Here is a 23,480-nt window from a genome sequence, read left to right on the forward strand (position 1 = left end):
AATACAGTTGAAATTGAAGTTGAAGTTGAAGACTATATATATCACTTCAGACAATTTGCTTTCAGTGATTAATATGTGCCAAAAAGTAAGATGGTGCCCAAAGTTAAGGTGGAATGACCCCGGCAGGGTGTAGTTATTGCGAACATTACTGGATTTCGACAAGATTAAGGGAAATGTCTCGGTGCCTTCATTTGATAAAAGACATCTACAATTATTTTCTACCCATTCATTAGGTTTGAGAATTGTTTGAGAAAGTGATACTGAATGTCACCAGCACTTGTAGGTTTACATAGGAGCTTGCCCTGAGGCCGCATGCAGCTAGTGAATGGATCTTGGGTCTATGAGGAGGAGACCCGTGAAGACCCGAGTTAGAAATATGACTTCAGCAACCCATGCTTGTCGTATAAGATGCGACTAACGGGATCGGGTGGTCAGGATAGATGACTTAATTGGTTGACACATGGCATCGTATCTCAATTTCGTAGATCGATGCTCATGTTGTTGATCACTGGATTGTCTGGTCCAGACTCGATTATGTACAGACCGCCGCCATATAGCTGGACTATTGATGAGTGCGGCAACAACTAACCAACCAACCAACTATAGGAGAAGTGTGTTGATGTGAAGACTTAGTATCGGGCTTTGTCGCATATAGGATAACATGGTTGATTTCTACGTATCTGCGTATGCTCAATTGTAATCTAATCTAATACGAATGATGGTAAGTTTAGTTTCGCCTTTGTGATTTTTTTCACAACCAAGACTTTGGGGGATTGCAGAAAAGCTGGCTGGCCAATTGAGCAGATGTCTCAATTACGCTAAACACTGATTGAATTATGTTAGAAATTAGCGTAAGCATGTTTCTTCTGTGTGAAATTATTAGTTTTGTGCAAAGTAAAATGTGTTGACTCCTGGAGAACATGATTCAAAATACGAGTTTTCAGCAAAATATTGTTTTGTTAATCCTTATTTGTATACATGAACATTGGTCAAGCACATCCGACTTTTGGTACGAAAACACTGCATGTTGTTGCTCTGTTATAAATGTATATATCTATTAAACATATTCTAGCCAGGAACATCTAGAATAATTTTGAATATTTCTGTATCGTGCCTTTCTGCACAGAAAAAATGCACTCTCTACTGCCTAATAATATTGTCTGTATATAAGCCCCGTGGCCGTTCAAGTACAAATAAAGATTGAAAACGGTAACATATTTTACTCTGATTATAACAATAACTAAACTGAATTGAAAAACTGAATTGAAATTTGGTAACATTGTACACATTTTTTTGCGGGGGACCGGGTCATTTACAGTGTACATGTATGCTTCTCCATATAAATCTTCTCAATTAATGATGAGTGTTGCGGTAGAATTTTCAAAAAATATTTATTTCTTCATCTTTTTCATTTAAATATGAACTTTATGTTAATCATAACATATAAAAACAATATTCGATTGCAAAATTCTAGTTTTTTTATTTTTAAAAATTATTGTCCAAACAGTGATTCGAACCACTGTGGGGCCCATTAATCTGGTTCCCGGCTGCTTTTGCGCTTCGACACTGAAGCATATAGCGCAGCAGCCATCGGAAACATCAGTAGACAGGAGCCCAGTTGGAAAAACCAGCTAAATATAGTATTCATATTGCGATCGACTTACACAAACATGACGAATTATGAAGTGCGTATTAAAATTTCACGAACTTTTACAAAAGACATGATGTTTAGAAAATACGATCATTTTTCGTCAAATCCAAATTATGGGTTCACTGCATAATTAGGGAGATCCCCCTTTTTGCTGCGTACATGCAGCCTAAAAGCAGAAGGTCTTGCTAGCTCAGGGATTAATCATTAATCTACCGATGTACATAATGGATCGGGCTGGATTCTTGTGAACTCATTCTGAGACAGGTAGATATATCTACTGAAGTGTCATTTCCTCTAGAACGTGTTCATTTTTTGTGAAAGAGAGATAGACGTTTACTGACGAAATATCCTGCCAATGCCATTACTCATTTTCTATATTTAGTTATTATTCTTCAATCATTTGGTGCTCATTTTAGGTCGAACCTGTTTGATCCTTTGAATGATTTACCACTCAAACCGACGAGTGATGTGAATAAAACAATATGACAAGATGACATGAGGTTATCGTGATTATAGACACGACGACGTCAAAGGAACGAACTGGGTTGTTTCAACAATGCCTGAACTGGTTTCAAGCAGTCCTTGATCACAGCGTTTCGAGAAAGTTCTTATACTGCGGTTAACCTCAGAATTGTATACAACAGCAAAGCTCCATTTCCCACATATTTGTTGATTTAGTATTTGAGTATTGATTTGAAACTGAGTTGCCATTCACTGTATTTATCGACTATCCATTAATGACTTAATATCTATTTTACAAACATTATTTCACAACAATGTGAATATTGGTCATTTTAATTCCTAGCTGTATTGTTCAATGCAGGTAAAAATATATGATGCAATGTGACTTACTTGCTTATGTGCCTGAAACCAGGTGCCATAGAAATCCATTATTAAATTATTAGTAGTATTATTACGTTACTTTGTTTGGCCCATAACCAGGATAAAATTAAAGCTTCTTTGACAGAAAGGTACTTCTACACTAACAGTGATCATGGTGATTAGTCACACAAGTATGATTTATGTATCTTCTTGTAGCCTAGTGGTTTCACGCTGAAAACCCGGTTCGATTCCCCACATGGGCACAATGTGTTAAGTCCAGTTGATATTGCTGGAATATCGTCATAAAACTAAACTCACTCACTCTTCTTGTAAAGTTATAGTCATTAGTTTAGCAAGACATACCTGACAGCATGAGGTGAGGTGAAATTGGGTTTAACGTCGTGCTTGAGAATATTTTGCTCATATGACGACGTGCATGCGTGTGTATGCGTATGTGTGGCTGCTTGTACTAGCACAGACTGAAGTTGATTTTATAGTGCTAGCCCACTGAGATACCATGCCGCAGTGAAACATGAACTCAGACACATAATACTGACTCCGAGCCGACCAGTCCTTGTTGTACCCATTAATGCCGGGCGCCAGGCAGGGACCAACAAGTACCATATTTTAACGTCTTTTGGTATGACGCGGTTGGGGATCGAACCCGCGACCTTCCACTCTCCGGGCCTGACAGCAAGAATAAAAAAGACTAAAGTACAAAAGAAACTACCTCAAAGATTATCTATATCTTGCATTCCAGAGAATAGTGCTAATGGCACAGATGAAATATTTTTAATGTGTCCTGCCCATATGACTAAAATCATGAAAATAATACTCACCATGATTCATTCAATGGAAAATATGATAACTTTGACCATTTGAAATTATTCGAAACCTATTTTCCCACCCTGTCAAATGTGGGTGTGGTCATTTTGAATGCCAGTGCTATTTTGGATGATAACATAGTTATGGCTTTGTTTATGGGTCCAGGAATATCCAGAAATTCTTGCTGTCATGATAGTGTTCAGGAAATCCAGCTCTTAAGTTTACCATGTTTACTGGTCCTGGTTTACATGATGTTTACTGATGGATTTTAAAAAACCCAATAAATTGAAATGACATATAATTCTTGTGATGTTTGAAGTTTAATTGGATAATCAAAAGGTATGGGCACTCTTATTTTCACAAAGGCGCATGTAAACTGTCTGTCTGGTTCCTTTAAATGGCACCCTTCCAAAAAATGCATTTCTATCTCAGCATTCAGTTGAAATTATGTTTGCAATGTTGCGGCCAGAAAATGAACTGTATTACTAGTGCTTAGAAAGCAATCAAAAATACTTATACATGTATTATACTCATATGTTGTAAAATAGAATTTGATTTGAAACTTTTTAAAATTGCAAAGGTCAACAACACTTAAATAATACACAATTGCTGATGAATATCTTAGACATCTTTGTAAATCAATACATTTACTTTTTCAGCACAAGTTTACATTTCAAACATGGTAGGGGTTTCATCAAGTGTTTCAGTTTTTATCTGTAGTCCTCACTAAATACATGCATATATTTTGTGTAGATTTACAGATAATTTTCAACAGCCAAGATTACTTATTTTACAAACTGTTGCATGTAGACTGGGGCTAAATAATAACATATTCACAATTTATGGGCAGTTCTATCTGTTCTCTGCACAACAACATTATTCTGGTCAATAAACAATAAAACTGTTTGGCCTTCAGTTTACATTCACTATCACTATTTCCTGCTATAATTATTTCTCCATTTTCAGTAGAAAAATGATTATTTGGTTCAGTGAAACTGGTAAGGTATTTTCAGTTTCAGAGTGAGGACTCTGATATTCTCAGTATGAAAGAGGAGCCCTCGGATTTACAACTAAAACACATCCAAGAATACAGTTTGTCTACAGCGAAATTCTCATCCATGGCTGGTCATGAGCAAAGAATGGAAGGACAGGAGACAAGTTCCAGCAGCAGTCTTGATTTTGGAGGACAAAGAATGGAAGGTCAGGAGACAAGTTCCAGCAGCAGTCTTGATTTTAGAGGACCTGATGGTAGGTACATCAAGTTGATTTAAACACTAGTCATTTCAATGTTCAAGGCATGACTGCTTTTGATGGCAGGATTGTGAATGAGTGAGTGAGCTTAGTTTTACGCCATACTCAACAATATTCCAGCTATATGGCTGTAAATATTGGAGTCTGGACCAGACAATCCAGTGATCAACAGCATGAGTATCAGTCTACACAATTGAGATACGATGACATGTAGCAGCCAAGTCAGCGAGCCTGACCACCCGATCCCGTTAGTTGCCTCTTACGACAAGCATGGGTTACTGAAGATCAATTCTAACCCGGATCTTTACAGGTGTGTGGGAGGTAAACCTAGGCATAGGTTGTCACTTAGCTCAGATGGACCAGTGATAAAATGATGTTATTCTTGATAGATCATGTGTTCAGTAGCATGCACAGACACCATCTCTTCCTTCCCCACCTCATCCCCACCTTCCTTACACACACGCACGCACGCACGCATGCATACATGCATACATGCCCTGAATGAAATCTGCAGGCCCATTTTGTTAAAAAACCATAGACTACACTGTACACAGTTTCACGCTGTTTCTACAAATCCATTACATGTAGCGAAGTCTATGATGCAGAGAGACGTTTTTGATTGTTAAAGACTGGTGTTGACACTCTCTATGCCCAAAGCGCTGAAATACCAGGAAGTGAAACTATAAGTTAGCGTAACATGATGGATCTTGGATGATTCCTGAACGTTAGTAAAGAAAACAAATAAAAACCAAGTGAAAGATTTGAGTTGACAAAAAGACAGATAATTTACTGAAGGCCACAAGGGCCTGTAGATATTTGAAACTGCTGGCCCGATACAACAACAACCAGCGCTGGTCCACTCGGTCGGCCATTATTTCGAACGCTGTGCTCTCCTGTTGAATGGGTTCAACAACAGCATTGAGAGGATTTAGCTGGCCATGTACATGCTAATAACAGGATGCATATAGCTCCAGTACAGACAGCAGACCTAGGCCAAACATCAAGGAGATTAATACTATTTCATAAAAAGTTACCATGCTGTTATGTACCCTTTACACTGTTGTGTTGACTTAAATAGAGGATTATAATATACACTAGAAAATACAGACATGTAAAATGTCTGGCTTATAACTGGACATGTGTAAAGATTGCCTACAGCAGTTGGACGGGGCAGCTTAAATAGCATATGCAATATTTGATTTATATACAGTAAACTCCCTGGATCTCGAACCCCAAGGGACCATCAAGACAGGTTTGAGATATCTTGTGATTCGAGATTGAAATACATGTACATTGAATATATGCATGTTACAGTATGTTACAGTCAGCTTGTAAAGTCAGGCAATTTGTAAATTGCCTGAAAAATTAGTTGATTTATTTGACAGATTGACTGAAAGTCAGTTTCAATGGTTTTAGGTTGTATGAAGTGAAACAATAGGTTAATTAAGTCATTTTTATCATCCTCATCCATTGTGAGTCAGCACAAGCTCTGGACGAGTTGCACAACAAAATTCATGTCAACCACAAGCATGCTGCTGAAGGTCAGTTGGCTCAGGCAGATATAGAATATGGTAAAATGTTGCCTTGAACATCTTGCTGGGAATTCTGGGACAACGTCACCATACCAATCCTCTTGGTTGATCGAGGTAGACGGGATCCGCGCAACACCATGGGGTTTTTTTGTGGACAGCGGTGATGATGACCTCTACCAAATTGGAGTCCATGCTGGTGTGCTGAAGTGAGTGAGTGAGTTTAGTTTTATGTCGCTCCCAGCACAAGCACAGTGTTCCAGCTATATGGCGGCAGTCTGCAAATAATCAATCTGGACCAGACAATCCAGTGATCAACAGCATTAGTATCGAACTACGCAATTCGGATACGATGACATGTGTCAACCAAGTCAGCAAGCCTCACCACCCCATCCTGTTGGTCGCCTCTTACAACAAGCATGGGTTACTGAAGACCAATTCTGACCCGGATCTTCACGGGACTGGTGTGCTGAAGGGAGGTTATAGGCCTATAGCTGCAATCAGTTCGATCTCTGTGTAAAATATACCATGGATGACATCTCTCGTGAGAAGGAAATTGGTCTACGACAGGCTGTTCAAGGAGAATCAATATCTGGGCAGGGTTTCACCAAATGCAGCTGTTCTAAGAGTGGCAAGCAGTGTGCAATCAACAAATGCAAGTGCTATAAAGCTGGAGTCAAATGCAACACCAGGTGCCAAAAAAATCCTCACTTGTGCGAACACTGTCACCCAATGTTTTTTTTAGATTTTGAAATAATTTGTTATATGTCAATAAAGATGTCCCTTGAGTGTCTGTGTCTTAGGTTTTCTGTAAAAGTTTGTATGCACTAATAATACATATTGAAACATGTTTCAGTCAGTCTGTCAAATAAATCGACTAATTTTTCAGTCAATTTGTAAATTGTCTGAAAAATTCAGGCAATCTGAAAATAGCCTGATTTTACACATTGGCTGTAACATATATGCATACTAGTTGAGGCAACACTGTCTCGGACCAGTTCAAGCTAAGGATGACCACTGTTATGGCACCACTGAGTAATAATCAGTGGTGCGTGACTTATCGTATTAATTTGAAATGTTATATGTTGCTAGGAATTCCAATTAGCTCAGCCCCTTTAACAGTTATGCATTTTCGTCACTGGTTTAAGTCGTATATCATGTATCTGTGTATCCTCTTCTTGTTTTCAGATCAAGGCATGTTTGATGGCAGTCTTGGCTTCAAAGATGTTGAAGTTGATGGCACAAGCCACAACATTGACAGTGGTGTTGGCAGCAATGTCCCTGGCACCAGCCAGCAGCAGCCACACTATCCACCATCATTGAGAGAAGCTCAAAACACAAGCCTTGTAGCCATTAGACATGGTGATATCAACAAACGATTCCCAACACCAGGAGGTGCTAATCTGCCTCTTGATGGTGGGCAGAGGAATCAGAGCCCCAGTGTATCGTCTACCAGTATTCAACAACGGTTGGACCACCTCACCAACCTTGCTCAAACTCAACGCTTCACAAGAATAAAGTATGGCTCCAAGAAAGATGTTTATGACTTCCTGCACCATATTGAAACAGCAGAAGAGGATTCTGGGATCTTCCTGAGTGAAGTAAGTTTCATTGACATTCAGATAAACATTTGATTCTAATGAAATTTGAAATTCAGAATATTTCATCATGATAAGTTCTCATGGAAATATGATATCATTATCATTGACATGATAAAGAGGCAGTGTGTGAAATATGAATGGATTATAGATGTTTTTTGCGGTTTTGATGCAAACAGATGATTGCAAGTCTGACCTGAAACACTGTCACTCAGACCAACTGAAATTCATATTGTTTTGGTTTGGCTATAGAGTTGAGTCAGCCTATTACGGACTGGCCTGGGACCGACTTATTTGTCCGGATTATAAAGCAGTCCAATTAGACAACTATTGTCCGTTACTGTAGACACTGCCATGACGAGTTACCATATGTTACTGTTGATAAGCCGAATTTTGAGGACCAAAAAAAGCAGTCTGTAGAAGGGGTCGGCTTATCTACTGGTTACACTTTCGTCTAACTTTTTTTCAGAGGGTAAGAAAACGACATTGCGTCGCGTGAACAAACAAGAGATGATGACTTTGTCTGTAAAGATGTCAAATTTGCACTTAGACATCACTAGACAAGATTATTTACCTTTTCATTTCTAATTTGTTTTTCCTAGACATTGTCTTGTATGGAGAGATTAAGATTACCGTGTGCATTTGTCTCGTATACAGAGCAGGAAATCAGCTGTGCACACATTTCCCTGCAACCTACAGGTGATTTAGTTAAAACATACCCAGTAATATAACGAGATGAATTCTGATGCAGTGATTGGAACAATATACCGGTAGTATCTGATATAAAAAAGAAAACAAACACAGGTTCCCACATTAGGGGTCAGTAAATTTTTTATTAGAACGATAACTGCCAGTTGTCTTGTGGTCTGTGTTGGTTGCAATTAGGACCCCAACAGAAGTAATGGAGATGTTTATTCAACAGACTGTTATTTTAGTCAGCTACATCCGGATTACAAAGCATTGTTCTCATGGCAAATTGATTGTCGTGACTGTTACTTTAGTCCGGAGAGAGTCCGGATTATAAAGCAAGCTTTAATGATAAATTAAGAACAATTTTGCCAGGACTCAGAGAGTATGGAGATTATGGAGAAAACTGGTTTACAAAGAGTCCAGATTTTACAGATTCCACTGTATATGCACATGGGCATGCAGTGCGTGTGTGAGCGAGCCCGAACACACGCATGCATGCCACACAAATAGGGCTGATATGATGCAAACTGATTTGGGTGGGATTTGCTCGTACAGATGTTTCATGGTCAAGGCTCACTACCAACAATGTTTATGCGAGTTGTTTTGCCAAAGACATGGGTAGTTTAAGTCTTGCATTAGTAGGTCAATATTTTAATATCCCAAACACTTATCTACAATCATTCTGTTTCAGGCTGAAGGTTTCTTTGGAAGATCCAGGTTCAGGCGTGGGGATGATTACGTCTTTGTAATGGAGTTTCAACCTGGTAAACATGTCACCCTCTGGATGGATAAGATGACAGACAGGAAGTTTGTCACAAAACTGGTGAGAAAGTCATTGTGTGTGAATTTATTGGATGAGGTGTGGACTGGTTGGATTGTGTTGATGAAATGTAACCTTAGTTTGAGTTCATGATATGTTTAGCTATGCCCATTACCTCTGTGAACGCTTATCTACAATGTGTACTTGCATAAGATATACGAAAACTATGGTTGTAACGAAATCAAAGGGATTGCTGATTTTAGTTCATTACACATATTTCAACTCTCAGACATCTAGGATTAAGTCATGTGACCACATCATGCATGTGACTCAATTATTAACATGTTTATTCATCTCATATATTTCTTATTCTAACTGACTTTTCACATTGATAAACAACAATAGGAAGCATGACATTTTAGTTTGAGGACCAAATTGATGAACAATGTGATTAAGGAATCCAGATAGGAGACTTAACACATCTTTACGAAATTGGCTAAAACTGGCCTTTATATGTGTATGTAATCTACATAATGGCGTTATTCATATCTAAATTATTTTAGGACAGTTTTGTTTTTGTTTTGCCAGTTGTTGTTTGGTACAAAATCCAAGATGTTCTTGCAAATTTTAGCAAGGCTTAGACCGACATAACTGTTTCTGATGTCTGCCATTTTCCTTGTTGGTTACTATCAAAGGTGTCCTCACATAAGAACTACATCCCATAAGAACGGTGTCCTCCCAAAAGTTAGACGTCCCAAAAGTTAGACCCGTTAAAACAACAAAGGTTATGGGTGGTTGCACTGAGGTTCACTACACTGTTACCTTCGTTAATTAATGGACTAGTCCAAATGTACTAATCCAAACACAAAGAGACGAGATTATGGATAATGACAATGACTTTATTTGACATAAAACAAAATAAGTTAATTCAACAAGATAATTTAAATGATGACTTTATAATGACTTTATCACAGGGGCTTGTAACGCTAAAAACTGCCATCAAGGTATATATTGTCACTGACGGGTCTTAGTACTATATATCCTTTTATATAGTACAAAGACCCCGTCAGTGACAATATATACCTTGATGGCAGTTTTTAGCATAACAAGCCCCCTGTGTGTGACCTTGAAGGAATACCTGAGGAGTACCGTTCTTTGACTTCACGTATTCTACTCTCTTATTTGCTTTATTTAGCGTTGCACGCACAACTAAGGTAAATAAGGTAAAATATATGAAATAGGTAAAGAGTAATAGAGATTTGGAATTTAATATAGATGTAGTATAATAAATGGTTATTGTTATTGTTGAGGACAGAAACCTGTTTAATTTGATTTTACTTTGTGATTATGTTGCGTTATTTATTAAGTACTAATGATGAACATTGTGATTAAGATTGCAATTTGCATATCTTAGTCTGGTTATGGCAACATCAATTTGGCGTGTTTGGTGATGATTTTTACATTTTGTATTTAGTGTTTGTTGAATTTAGTAGAGTGGCTAATGTTTTCCTATTATTTGCCAGTTATAATTGAATTTTAACCCTACACCCTGTACTTCTTTCTATATTTTATATTGTTTATGTAGGATAAAGAATGTTAGGAATGAAGTTACTCCATTAGGTTAATGAAAACTCAAAAACATAAAAAGATAATTCTGAACATTGTGAAAACACATTGGAGGAGAAGCCAGTGATTGAGTAAGCCAGTCAACAATAGTATTCTGATCAAAGTATTTCTGTACAAATGTGAAAACCATCTCGTTAGTGTATGGGACAGGTTCATTATATTAGTAGGTAAGACTAGGTTGTAATCACAGTCACGCCTGATTGATTTGTCTGACAATTGGGACATCTGACTTTTGGGAGTAAACCATAAGAACTACAGCTTAAAACAATACATGTTATGGCCCAGAGCACAGATTAACTACATGCTGTCATCTGCATCTGCATACTGGATTGCCCAACAGAAAACAAACAAATATTATTTATTTATTTATCTGCTACTCATTTACATACATCTTTCATGCTCACATTACATGCAAATACAAAATATTATGGATAATATATAAAGATATATCTATAAATACTCAGCAGCAAAAAAAACCATCAGTACAAATTCAAAATAAGATAGGCACTGTAATCAAATCATTACAGAAATAGACATAATAAGCGGATCAAAAACATTTTATGTGTACAATTTCTTGACACATCAATGAATAACTCAGCACAAATCCAAGACATTACGTTAATGTTTGCAGTCCATTCAGACTCTTGACTTCAGTATCTAGTGTGACCACCACAAGCAGCAATAACTGCAGCACAGCGTTTATGCATGGTGTGCACCAATCGATTGATGAAGGCCATTGGTACCTTGAACCACACTCTGAGAAAGGCCTGGCGCAATAAGTCGGCTGTGTTCGGCCTTGGTATGACATTATTCAGTCTCCTCTGAATATCATCCCAAAGATGTTCAATTGGGTTTAAATCAGGACTAAGGCCTGGCCACTGCATAATGTTGACACCATTCTGCTGTAGGAAGTCCCGTGTAGCTCTGACAGTATGGGCCCGGGCGTTATCATGCTGGAAAATTTTGTTCCGGTGAACTGAACAGTTCTTCATTGCCAGTTTTGGTGTTATAGGGCAAACTGGAGACATTCATGCCGATGACTATGGGTGAGGATAGGTCCACGGTAAGGTCTACGGCAATGGAGGTTCCCGCTGTTACGACGTCGACATACTGTATTAGTACTGATTAGTCTTCTGTGTGTTACCACTGTCTGGCGTGCTGGTTCGGATGCCTGCATGAAAGGATTCTGTACATGCTGTCGCACAACATGGCGGTCTTGTCATCTTGTGGTCACCCTTGGTCTGCCAGTACGGGGGCCATCATTTGTGGTGTTGGTGGCCCGGAAACGTTGCTGCAGCCTGTAGATGATCCGAATGTTGACCGGGGAAGTGATTGGCAACGGCTTGTGCAGTGTGGCCAGCTTCAAGTCTTCCTAGCACCTGGTTCCTCTCAGCTGTCATGAGTCGCGGCATCCTGCTGACATTGTAATGTGAATGTTTCAACCAGGTTTGGGGGTGCATTTTATAGGGCTGGTCCTTGTGAACAGCACGTGCAGCATGAGTTGCATGAAAACATGGAGAACACTGTACCATCTCCCAGATCAGGTTGCGTTTTTGAGACCATTTCCTGGGTTCAATTCTGAGTTTGGGAAGGAATGTCTTCGCTCAGGTAAAGTAAAAAGTATACAATCAAAAATTTGAATGAGTTTACAGTTATCCGTTTCTGCGAAGGAAACTGACGTTTCTTTTGCTGCTTAGAATATATAGATGTATAGATAGTTCATCTACAGATAGGCTTTTATATTTAGTGTCACTTTCATCCTCAGTGTTCAATCTGATCCGTGTATTAACTTTTCTTCCTCTTTCTTTCCTTTTTTAGAGGGGAAGGTGGGGGCTGGGGTGTGTGAGGAGACATTTGATGTACAAAAAATAGCCTGCAAAAAACATTGCTGACAAACTTTACTGATATTTCCTCTGATGAGGGATGACAGTACTTGGAGGTATTCCTCACTTCACGTAATCTCCAACAGTCGTGCACTTGCCACGGCATGTCTTAATTACATACTTCCAATAGACTGATTCACCTCTAGTCACATTCTTCTGCTTAAGGAAACTGTCAAGAAGCACCTGAGCTTTACCTTTCTGATAACCGAGAAAGTCAACTTTCCTGAGCCCAGCCATTATAAGTTTTGACCGTTTATATTTCACCTTTACTCCAATATACCTTTACCTTTACTCCAATATACCTTTACCTGTACTACAATATACCTTTACCTTTACTTGAATATACCTTCACCTTTACTCCAATATACCTTTACCTTTACTCCAATATACCTTCACCTTTACTCCAGTATACCTTTACCTTTACTCCAATATACCTTTACCTTTACTCCAATTTACCTTTACCGTTACTCCAATATACTTATACTAAATTGGCTTGGTTTTTTTAATCAATTATTTGACTTCAAAAACACAATGTGCCATGTTTGTTAGGAAGTAAATTCCACAACTTTTTAGAATTCCCATAAACGAAGTGTAGTTGACAGAAAATGGATATGTATATATAATTTGTTCGATATAAGGCATATTTATTGGAACTGAACGATAACGTTATATCTATCCTGTTGGACTATATTTTGGTACATTTCAGGCCTCCATTGAACCAACAGAGCTGCCATTCGGGAAGACAGCAATGAGGCTGTCTAGACCACATCAAGTGTCTTTGGTTGTGGATCACCAGGACGACTGCCCTGGACTTGGCAGGATCTTTGGTATTATCAAGCGCAAGATTAATACCAAATACTTTGGAGAAATCTTCATGGAATTTTATCCTGGTTGGTATATCATTCAGTGTTTCATGAGCTCAACATTTTGCAGTTCATTGACATTTTTATTGATTTTTGAAGGGCAGTTTTAGGGCACAGTGTATATGCACACCTGTGTGTCTCTTTCTGTCTGATTGGTTGAAAATAAAAGCCTTCCACTAATGTTTGGTAAATTTTTTATGACCCTTGCTGTGTCGGTGAACATTTTTTTCATGATCCTCCCCAAAATACAAAAAATAGTAGTAATAATAAAACATAATGTGCCCATTTATATAGCACCAAACTCCACACCAGGTATGCTCACTCATTCGCTCACTCACTCACTCACTCACACATGACTTATCCCATGGGTACCAATTTTCTGCTTGGTGAACGGAGGTAAGAAACTCTCAGGAGTCAAGCTGCTATCTATTTTATGATAATGTGACTCTCCCAATATATACTGAGTCAAAAAAGAAACTTCACATTCTTTCTTCAGGGCACTATAAAAGAACAAGAGATGGTAAGATGGTGAAATTGTTATTATTTCATTGCTGAGATCTGTGTGATGTACTCGATACACTGACAGTGCCATAATCAGTTCCATTAGGCTACACCGCCGTTCAAAACATGGGTATACAGAATGTCAAGTCACAAGAATAAAAAAGCAAAATTTCTCAGTTCAATATCGTGTATGGCCGCCCCGCGCATTCACCACTGCCAAACACCGTCTCCTCATTGACTACCTGATGCTTGTGAACACGTGGTTGGGGATTCTGCGCCATTGCTTTTGCAAGGCAGCGCCAAGTTCCTGCAAATTCTGAGGTTGGTTCCTAAGACCATGAGGCCTTCTCCCAAGTGCATCCCAAACTTGCTCTATTGGATTAAGGTCAGGGGACCTCGATGGCCAGTCCATGACGTTGATTCCAGCGTTTTGAAGGAAATTTCGTGTCAACATCGCGGTATGCGGCCGAGCATTATAATGCTGGAACTGTAGACCTGGGCCAAGAGCCGCCATGAAAGGAACGAGTTCAGGGGTGAGCACCTGGTCGTGGTAAGCAGCTGCTGTGAGGTTTCCACGGATGACCAGAAGTCGGGAACGGCTGTTCCCACAGAAAGCACCCCACACCATGCAGCTTCCGCCCCCGAATCTGTCGACTTTCCGTACACAACATTGGGCATACCGTTCACGACGTCATCTCCAGACTCTATGCCTGCCGTCCGGGAATCTGAGGGTAAACCTGGATTCATCGCTAAAGACGACTCGATTCCAGTCTCTCTGGGTCCATCGGAGGTGACGTTGGGCCCACAGCAGACGTTGACGTTGATGAAACGGCGTCAATATTTGGCCCACAATGTGGACGCCGAGAATGGAGATTGGCAGCCCCATAACGGATTTGAATGGTCTGTGAGGGCAGTCGACCTCTAAACATCTCATCCCTGATTCGTGTAGCCGGCAGAAATCTGTCACGTAGGTGACGTAGGACGATTTGACGGTCTTCTGCTCGTGACGTCACACGTGGACGACCCGACCTTGGGCGATCAGAAGTGGTGCCAGTTTGACGACCTCGCAAGTCATACACAGTACAACGGCTGCATCCCATTGCTCTTGCGACGTCAATAACTGATCTTCTCGCTTGCAACATGCTAACGGCACGTTCACGTTACACATTTGACAATCGTGGCATTTCAAGTACCATTAGAACTGTGGTTTAAAAGTGTTTTTTTTCAATTCTTGAGGCCAATGCAAACACATGCATAGGAAGAAAACTTCGATGCGAAGATCACGTGATCGACTGCACATGCAAAATCTGATTTGGCACTAACGTCATTTGCACGACGAATGGTTGGGTTTGAGTGGGTTTTGCTAACGTTTTTCTAGAGTCGAAAGATAGGGATCCCATTTCAGATACATAGATATATCATCAGAGAAAAATTATTCATTATTTTTCAAATTACATTTTGTGAAGTTTCTTTTTGGACTCAGTATATGTGTTATATTGTATGACCCTTCCCTTTTGCATTTTATGGTTTTCAGATTTTTATATTTTTAGACAAATGTTCCAGAGTAATGAAAGTAAGTTAGAGCAGAGAATTAGGTTCTATTGTGGGCCCAGCAATGCCTGCTGACTTTTGCATACTCCCACAACAATTTCACAATTTTAGAAAAAAAATTGTTGTTGAATCTGAAAGGTTACTTGTGTAAACTGCTGTCGATATTTTGAATTTTATATATACACACTGTATGTCCAATTTACTTTGTATTACCAGTATTTGATATCTAGCAATGCCTACTTATGAAATTGATTAGATTTGTTTGCATATATTGATATGTAATGAGTTTCATGAGTTTAGTTTCATATTTGCTGTATCAATCTTCATGAACATAATCTGAATTAATCTTGAGGTCTTTAAATTGATAAGTATTTGGATATTGGTAGTTCAAAGAGACACAACATATTTAGGTTTCAAATTTTGTTTTATCAGGTGAAACATTAAGATGTAGCTGTAAAATGTTGATTAAAATCTACATATCTCTCATAGTACTAACTTCATGCATTTTCCATGTTAGACAGACATTTGTTGACCCAAAGCGATGTTTATGTGTTTTAGGTGGTACCCTTGAACCGTCTTCTCTGTTCCGTTCTTTGGACATTTCAGCAAAGTGGAGACTTGCAATGAACATCCTCATTAATGTTCTCTATCTTCACTCGAAAGACATTGTCCATGGGGATATTAAATGTAAGTAGAGTTTTTCTCTTGTCAAGTGTTTAATACATTTTACTGGGACTCTATATGCACTGTATTAAACATTACAACAGAATGTGGACATGAATGTACATCTTTGAACAGGGCCGTGGGGTAGCCTAGTGGTTTAAGCATTCACTCATCACGCCGCAGATCCAGGTTCAATTCCTCATGGGTACAATGTGTGAAACGCATTTCTGGTGCTCCCCACCATGATATTGCTGAAATATTGGAAAAGGCAGCATAAAACTAAATAAATCACTCACTCACTCACTCACTAAATATTGAAAAGCTGTATAAACTGTGAATTCATGTCGGTAAACAGTAAACCCAGCATGAATTGGCAGACCTCCAATCTTGATATGGAGTGGAGGCGTTTCTGACAGCACTGTGAATTTACATTCAAAGGTTCATTCACATCAGAGTAAGTAAAAGAAAAGGTCAGTTATCTGATAACTTGTATTGGTGACAAAGGCTGAGACATTTATAGCACATTCCTTGGACTCCAGGAACTGAACATTCGGAAAGGAAAATAGGTCCCTAGTTTGCAGTACATGTTATAAGGGCCAGCTATAACCTGGGGTTGCTCCTGTTGTTCCTATATCAGACCTGACTGATTCAGTATCACTTTAACCTGCACTAGGCAATATACCAGCTATGTGATGGTGGTCTGTAATTATACTCAAGTGTGGACCACACAATCCAGTGATCGACATCATCAGAATTAGGATACAATGACATGTGTCAACCAGCAAGCCTGACCCCCTGATACTGTTTGTCACCTCTTAAGACAAGCATGGGTTGCTGTAGAACAGATCTTTGGTATCATAACAATGTATGGTATGGATTTACAACTTCTTAAATATTTACAACACAATGTTTCTGGGCTACTTCTTGCCCCTTCATCAGGTGAATGACAGAATATGATTATGAGCAAAATGTATAGAATGTAAAGGAAGCCAGTGAGATAGTATTACAGATTGAGATGTACAGAGATCAAGGAGATTCAGGGGCAGATAATTCAAAGGGAGCTAACTCTGGATGACCCAAAATTAAATGATCTGAACCATATCACGATATTCATATCGTGAGATACTGTAACGGAATATACCGGTTTACCATTAATATTGCACAACCCTACTCAGCTGTATTTCAGCTATATGGCGGCTGGTATGTCAGCTATATGGCGGCTGGTATTTCAGCTATATGACGGCTGGTATTTCAGCTATATGGCGGCTGGTATTTCAGCTATATGGCGTGTGGTATTTTGACAATGGAGTGGGATGTGCTGATTCACATGCTTTAACCAAGGCTCTAGTCCACAAAGTCACAAATCTGCCAGTGTTGATGAGATCAAAGGCGACATAATCACGACTGGCCAAATGTTACTGTGACTAGTTTGCTGAAATTAACCATCACTTAAACCAAGAGGACATACTTGACTGAATTTGGTTGTACAAGATATGTCATGATCAGTCACCTTCCATTTTTTGATTATAGGTCATATTACCGTGAAAAAATGTAGAAGTGCAATTAAAACACAAGTGAAGCTTAATAAAAATTAACCATATCAGTTAGATAACCACAGCTGGCCTGAAGCTAGTGTCCTAGTATTAACTTTTTGTGTTTATCATGTGAAAAATTTGCTTGCCTGTGCATGTATTTGTGATTGCTCTGATTGTAGATATATTGCCTGATGAAAGTTGTTGATAAGTGTTTATTTTGTCTCCAGATGAAAATATGGTGTTCAACGAAAAGGGTTACCCCATTTTGATCGACATGGAATCTGCCTATCACCCTACATACAAAAACCCAATGCGCGGTAAGACTGATGAACATATATATTTATCAACATTTCCTTTTACCATGACTGCAACATCAACACTTTATATAAACTACAGGTGTGCATTGAGCTCTCTCGCTCTACAGCTGAAGCTATTAGTGTTGGGAATTGATTAAAATCTCATAATTGATGATTGGTTCATTACAACCCATCAATCATCGAAGATAATTGGTTAGCGTCATTTATAACATTTTCCTGGTTGTTTGTTAATGCACACACAAAAACAGAAAGAAAAACATGTAGTTGTGTTCTTTTCAAATTGCACATCTTTAAAGGGTGACTAGTATGTTAGGAACATAAATTTCCTGAAGTCTTTAAGATCACTTCAATTATGACTTGGAATGAGCTTGTAGTGCTTATGAAATGTAACAGCCAAAATCAACCTTGTGAAAAATATTGTTAGTGCAAGCAAGTGATTGAGTTCGATTATGAGAAAACATGATTGATTGCTTGGTCGTTTAGTTATTGTGACCAATCTTCGATTATTTCGATTAATCAGGCCACCACTAGAAGCAATCCTTGTGAAAATTAGTCATGAAAGGTATTACCATGATTACAGACCTGTTCACTTCAATGACATCTATAGTCCTTACTGATTTTGAAGCAGACTATAATTACGTGAAAATATATGATTTTGAAGAATGACATATAGCAGTATATCAAGTTCTTAACTGATAAATGAATATAACACCGAATATAAAACAAAACTAGTTATTAGTTCACAAATGAATACAAAACACTGTCTTAATAAATCTTCAAATTAGTATTGATAGTTGTCTGTTTTACAAATATCTGCCTGCTTTGAACTGCATGCTCATGATAGAAATATGTCAATTACTCTACCGATAATAGATTCTGATCAGAAACAAGGAGTGGGTGAAAATGAAAGGGTGACGACTCTGGTCAGTTGATGTCAACTAAGGTCCCTCCCTGATTAAACTGGTAAAGATAAATGCTCAGAAACCATGGAGAGATTCTTTGTGAACGTCTCCACCATTGTTTGGGGTAAACAGGTCTAGTTTTTTCTGCAAATTATCAATATGTAGATACATCTATGGTCATAGTAAAATAACATCAACAAGGCAGATCATGGGATCATTACCAGCACTGTAACAAATTGAGGAAACACAACCAAATAGCTAGATAATTCTAATCAGTAAACAAACACTTTGTCTCTTGCAGCTACATACACCTTCCTCCCTCCATGGTTCAGGAGATGCTGCAAAAGCAGAGATTTTGAGTTACTTAAATCTCTCGACCTGTGGGCAGTGGGTGTCGTGCTGCTGCACGTCATTACTGGACAGGCCTTGCTTGGTGATGAGCGAGTAAACCTTCAGCGATGTAGATCATGTAACCCACAGAGTGGACCATGTCTGCATGTAGTGTCCAAGTACCTTATCTTGGTAAGTTTGACTGGAAGTCAGTCAGATATTCTATTGCTTCCACAGAAGGAGTCATGTAAACACCACCAATGTCTATGTGGTGGCACAGTCCGTTAGTATATATTAATCCATCATTTGGTTCCTGATAACCTCGAATCTATTAAATAGACATCTTAATACCCGATTGTCTCTGCTTCTGTCAGACAATTCAATCATTTAACTGCAAGTAAAGTGACCCATTGTTACAATCATGAAAATATGCCATCTTCCATTGTTGTTATCAGCTTTCAAAATGGACTTCTGTTCAAACACCCCGAGATATGTTCTCTTTGAGTCGGGCGTGAAAACTTTCCTGACCGGCAGACGGACTGATATTTGAACATCAGTATCTGTAGACTTTAACCTGAAAGACCCTACAATGAGTTTATTTGGGAACTTGATGTGGGTTCTCCCAGTTTCTCCAGTCTGGATGGCTATAAGTAGCCGAATCTACACAGTGACAGCAAGCTGATATGTTTCTCTCCTACAATATCTTATATTGTATTTGATATGAAACAAATGATTCAGGGTTGTGGTTCACCCTCAAAAGGAAAAGAATGCAAATCGTGTTGCACCCTTATCATTTCACTACATATCATATCGTGACTTGTCAATATCGTTACATGTCTAGTGGCCACCATGATATAGCTGGAATATTGCTGGCATTCACTTGGCCTTAAGTGGCCATGTGCTTTAAGCGTCAACTTTCGTCAGGTTTGTTTTCCGTCAGGGCGCAATGTGTTGTTAGAATATTGCTAAATGAAATGTAAAACCCACTCACTCTTAAGGGTAAAGTGTTTTTGCAAAGCATTAAGTCATATGTTTGTATATCTAGTCAGGTAATAAGGAAGAGAGTTTTTATGGATGTCAACTTCTTTGTTATGAGGAACACAACGTTTCGGAGTATATCCTTACTTCACCTGATGAAGGAGTAAAGATGTACTTCGAAACGTTGTGTTCCTCATGATAAAGAAGTTGACATCCATTAAAACTCTCTTCCTTCTGTGAATCACTTCTAAATGCCATTCAAAGACCTAGTCGAGTAATGGTTGATCCTGTTGTAATACTGCAATTGTTGTACTTCAGTTGGAGCAGAACCCCGACATTGTCATGAAATACCTGCCCATCATCTCACAGAGTGATGACCCTGACGTTAGACGTCTGGCCTGTCTGATTCATGGCCTCCTCACACCAGCAGGCCCCACAGCCCAGCTGACTGCAGAACAGGCTGTAGATGGTCTTCTTGGTAAGATCATGGGACGAGTAATGATGAATAGTAACCTCTGAAGTAGTGGGGCTGTCAGGATGTTCATTTATACATGTTTAAATTCATGAGGCCAAAGTACATGTACATGTATTCCGAATTGGTTATGTGCTCAACTGGTAGGGGAGTGGGGCTATCATAATGGCATTATAACTGTGGTCAAACACTTTTAAAGACTAACTTTCATTGGCTGAAACTCCTCTTGCACTCTGCTGAGCTGGCTAAAAGTGAACTATTATCACTCAACTAGGTATAAATATTATTATTTACAACCAAGATAGATTCCCTATTAGGCCAGACCAATTTTATTTCTTGTTTTACAGATTTTTGTTCTCAGAAAACCTAAAGGCAGGAGGAAACATAGATAAAAATAAAATCACCAGTCAAAGTAATATTCCTTTTAAATGCTAAAAGTATTTTACTTTTGGCAATTTATGAAGTGTATATGGGGGAAAATACAATCTAAAAATATTTTTTGGGTAAGTTTACATTACTGGCCAATAAAAACATTAGGATTTTATTTTATTTTTTTCTTATTCTTGAAAAGATATGATCGGTGGATCTGCAAAACAAGAAATACAATTGGTCTGGCCTTATGATGTAACACATGTTACATTTGGGATTACACTTTCTCAGTAGAAAGTGGTAGTTGAGAGGGTTTTTTAATTTTTCCACTATACCGGCCAATTTTCTTCTGCATTTTTAAATAAACAACATAATTAACATTGAAAGCCAGCTGGACACCGGTACAGTGTGATATACAAATTTGCTTGCCTGACAGAAAAAACACTGGACTGGGACATCAGGCAAAGGGTTATTTCCATCCCTGGAATAGAGGGGAGGTGGTTTTGTAATCAATTTTGGCCCTTTTTGATAATATCCTTAATCAGTGCATGGTATGGTAGCTTCTCAATATGTTTTGAAATATATTGATGCTTGTTTATATGATTGAAATGACATGCATACTGTCAGTGTATGAAATAAGGCCCATCCGACAGCCTGAGACGGGCTAGATTTCTGCCAGACGGTCTAATTTTGAAGCTAGTCAGCCCAATGGACGGGTGAAAAAAAATATTCAGATAACGTGTCCACTGGCACTGTCTATTTAGTATTTAAGAAGGACTGATTAAATCTCTTCTTGGTTGTAAGTTTTTGAAGTTACCAGCCCAGATGTGTGGCTGGGTTTTTGGCTTATTTCATCCACTGTTACTGTTTACTGTAGTAATCAGGTTCCTTCTTGTTACAGATGACAATGTGATTGCAGTCATCAAGAAGGATGGCAATCAGAGAGTTCCCCCGGCTGTTGTTCCATGTGGCATCAGCATGGGGGCCTTTATGAATACTCCAGCTGTACAACAGCTGGTGAGTTGTACTAATTAATGACTAAAGCACGTATCTTGTCATAAAACTAACCCTTTTCAGTTGGTGTGTATTGTTTCAGCAATATCATAATTTATTATGGGAGGCCAAAGCCTTACATATATTTCTTTTTGTCTTTACTCGATATTTTAATTAAGTTAATTTGTTTTCATAACACTCCTGCTAAAGTGCTAAGTTGATTTTACCAATGACAACTACCTGTATATTATGATATTAAATTTTGAACATTTTCAGACCTCAAATCCCCCTGTCTAGAGCCATTCTAAGGTGGGAAGGTCCGGGTTAGAATTGATCTTCAGTAACCCATGCTTGTCATAAGAGGCGACTTTGGGTGGTCAGGCTCGCTGACTTGGTTGATACATGTCATTGGTTCCCAATTGCGCAGATCTACGCTCATGCTGTTGATCACTGGATTGTCTGGTTCAGTCTCGATTATTTACAGACGCCCGCCATATAGCTGGAATATTGCTGAGTGCGGTGTAAAAATAAACTCACTCACTCACTGTAAGGATTTGAATGTTTTAGTTTTTTCAATGCTAAGGCTTTGAATGTACAGGCTGCTGTAAAGTCAGTTTTTTTACCTTTCAGAAAAATCAATACCCTGACTTACAGGAAGGGATGTATTTTACCTGGGACCAGGTCTACGATGGGAGACCAATGGACAAGATTATAAACAAGCATGACAGACTAACAGAGTGCTGTGTCCTCCGTATTCATGCTCCCATCAGATCCCATGTTTGTCCCTCCAACTAGCAGTAATCTTAGGAGCGACATGTAGAACCACAGACTCATCTTAATGACCAATGTTATATTTCATTGCCAAGGCAACCGTCAGTATAATTGTGGTGGCATGTGGTCCTGTGCACAGAGCTCAGGTCACGAATCAGTTGAAGTTAGGCAACGTCGAGCTCGGACAATCCTTGGATGGGTGAACGACTGTTTGGCAGCTTGACTTCTGAAAGTTTCTAGGACTTCAGTCAAGCCCCTAACAGACAGCTTGGGTTATCTTGGGTAATAATAATCAGATTCTGATTAAGCACCGGAGCAATCACATGGTGTTTGAAGACTGTGCACTATAGAAGATGACTTATTATTATTATCATAATGTTTCTTGATCATAACACTGATAGGGAAAAGTAAGGGAATGCATTGAAATATTGCAAAGAAATGTTTACTTATTTTTTACCTGTGGGTCTCAGTGTTAGAATAGGCCACTAGCAACCAGTGCTGTCATAAGAGGTGGCCATGTGGATTGGGTGGTGAGGTCAGTGACTTATAATGATAATAATAGTCCACTTTTATAGCGCCATTCCAGGATGAATATCTTGC

General features: G+C 38.8%; 1 protein-coding gene across 2 annotated transcripts; it reads left to right on the forward strand.

Annotated features, from left to right (window-relative positions):
* The first annotated feature begins 1,787 nt into the window (after positions 1 to 1,787).
* Positions 1,788 to 23,355, forward strand: LOC124254784. Of its 2 annotated transcripts, none has more exons than XM_046688723.1 (12): positions 1,788 to 1,915; positions 4,312 to 4,483; positions 4,538 to 4,546; positions 7,267 to 7,679; positions 9,058 to 9,189; positions 13,342 to 13,525; positions 16,109 to 16,237; positions 17,976 to 18,065; positions 19,269 to 19,489; positions 20,594 to 20,753; positions 22,018 to 22,133; positions 22,740 to 23,355. In XM_046688723.1, exons 2-12 carry the CDS (start codon positions 4,342 to 4,344, stop codon positions 22,902 to 22,904), a joined length of 1,761 nt encoding a protein of 586 aa, XP_046544679.1. In that variant the 5' UTR covers positions 1,788 to 1,915; positions 4,312 to 4,341; the 3' UTR covers positions 22,905 to 23,355. The 2 variants fall into 2 exon arrangements, with proteins under 2 accessions (XP_046544679.1, XP_046544622.1); XM_046688666.1 differs by having other exon boundaries at positions 4,312 to 4,444; positions 4,499 to 4,546.
* Positions 23,356 to 23,480: the final 125 nt, after the last annotated feature.

The sequence above is a fragment of the Haliotis rubra genome, unplaced genomic scaffold (genome assembly GCF_003918875.1).
Source record: "Haliotis rubra isolate DU_JTF1 unplaced genomic scaffold, ASM391887v1 Scf10, whole genome shotgun sequence".
Lineage (NCBI taxonomy): Eukaryota > Metazoa > Mollusca > Gastropoda > Lepetellida > Haliotidae > Haliotis > Haliotis rubra.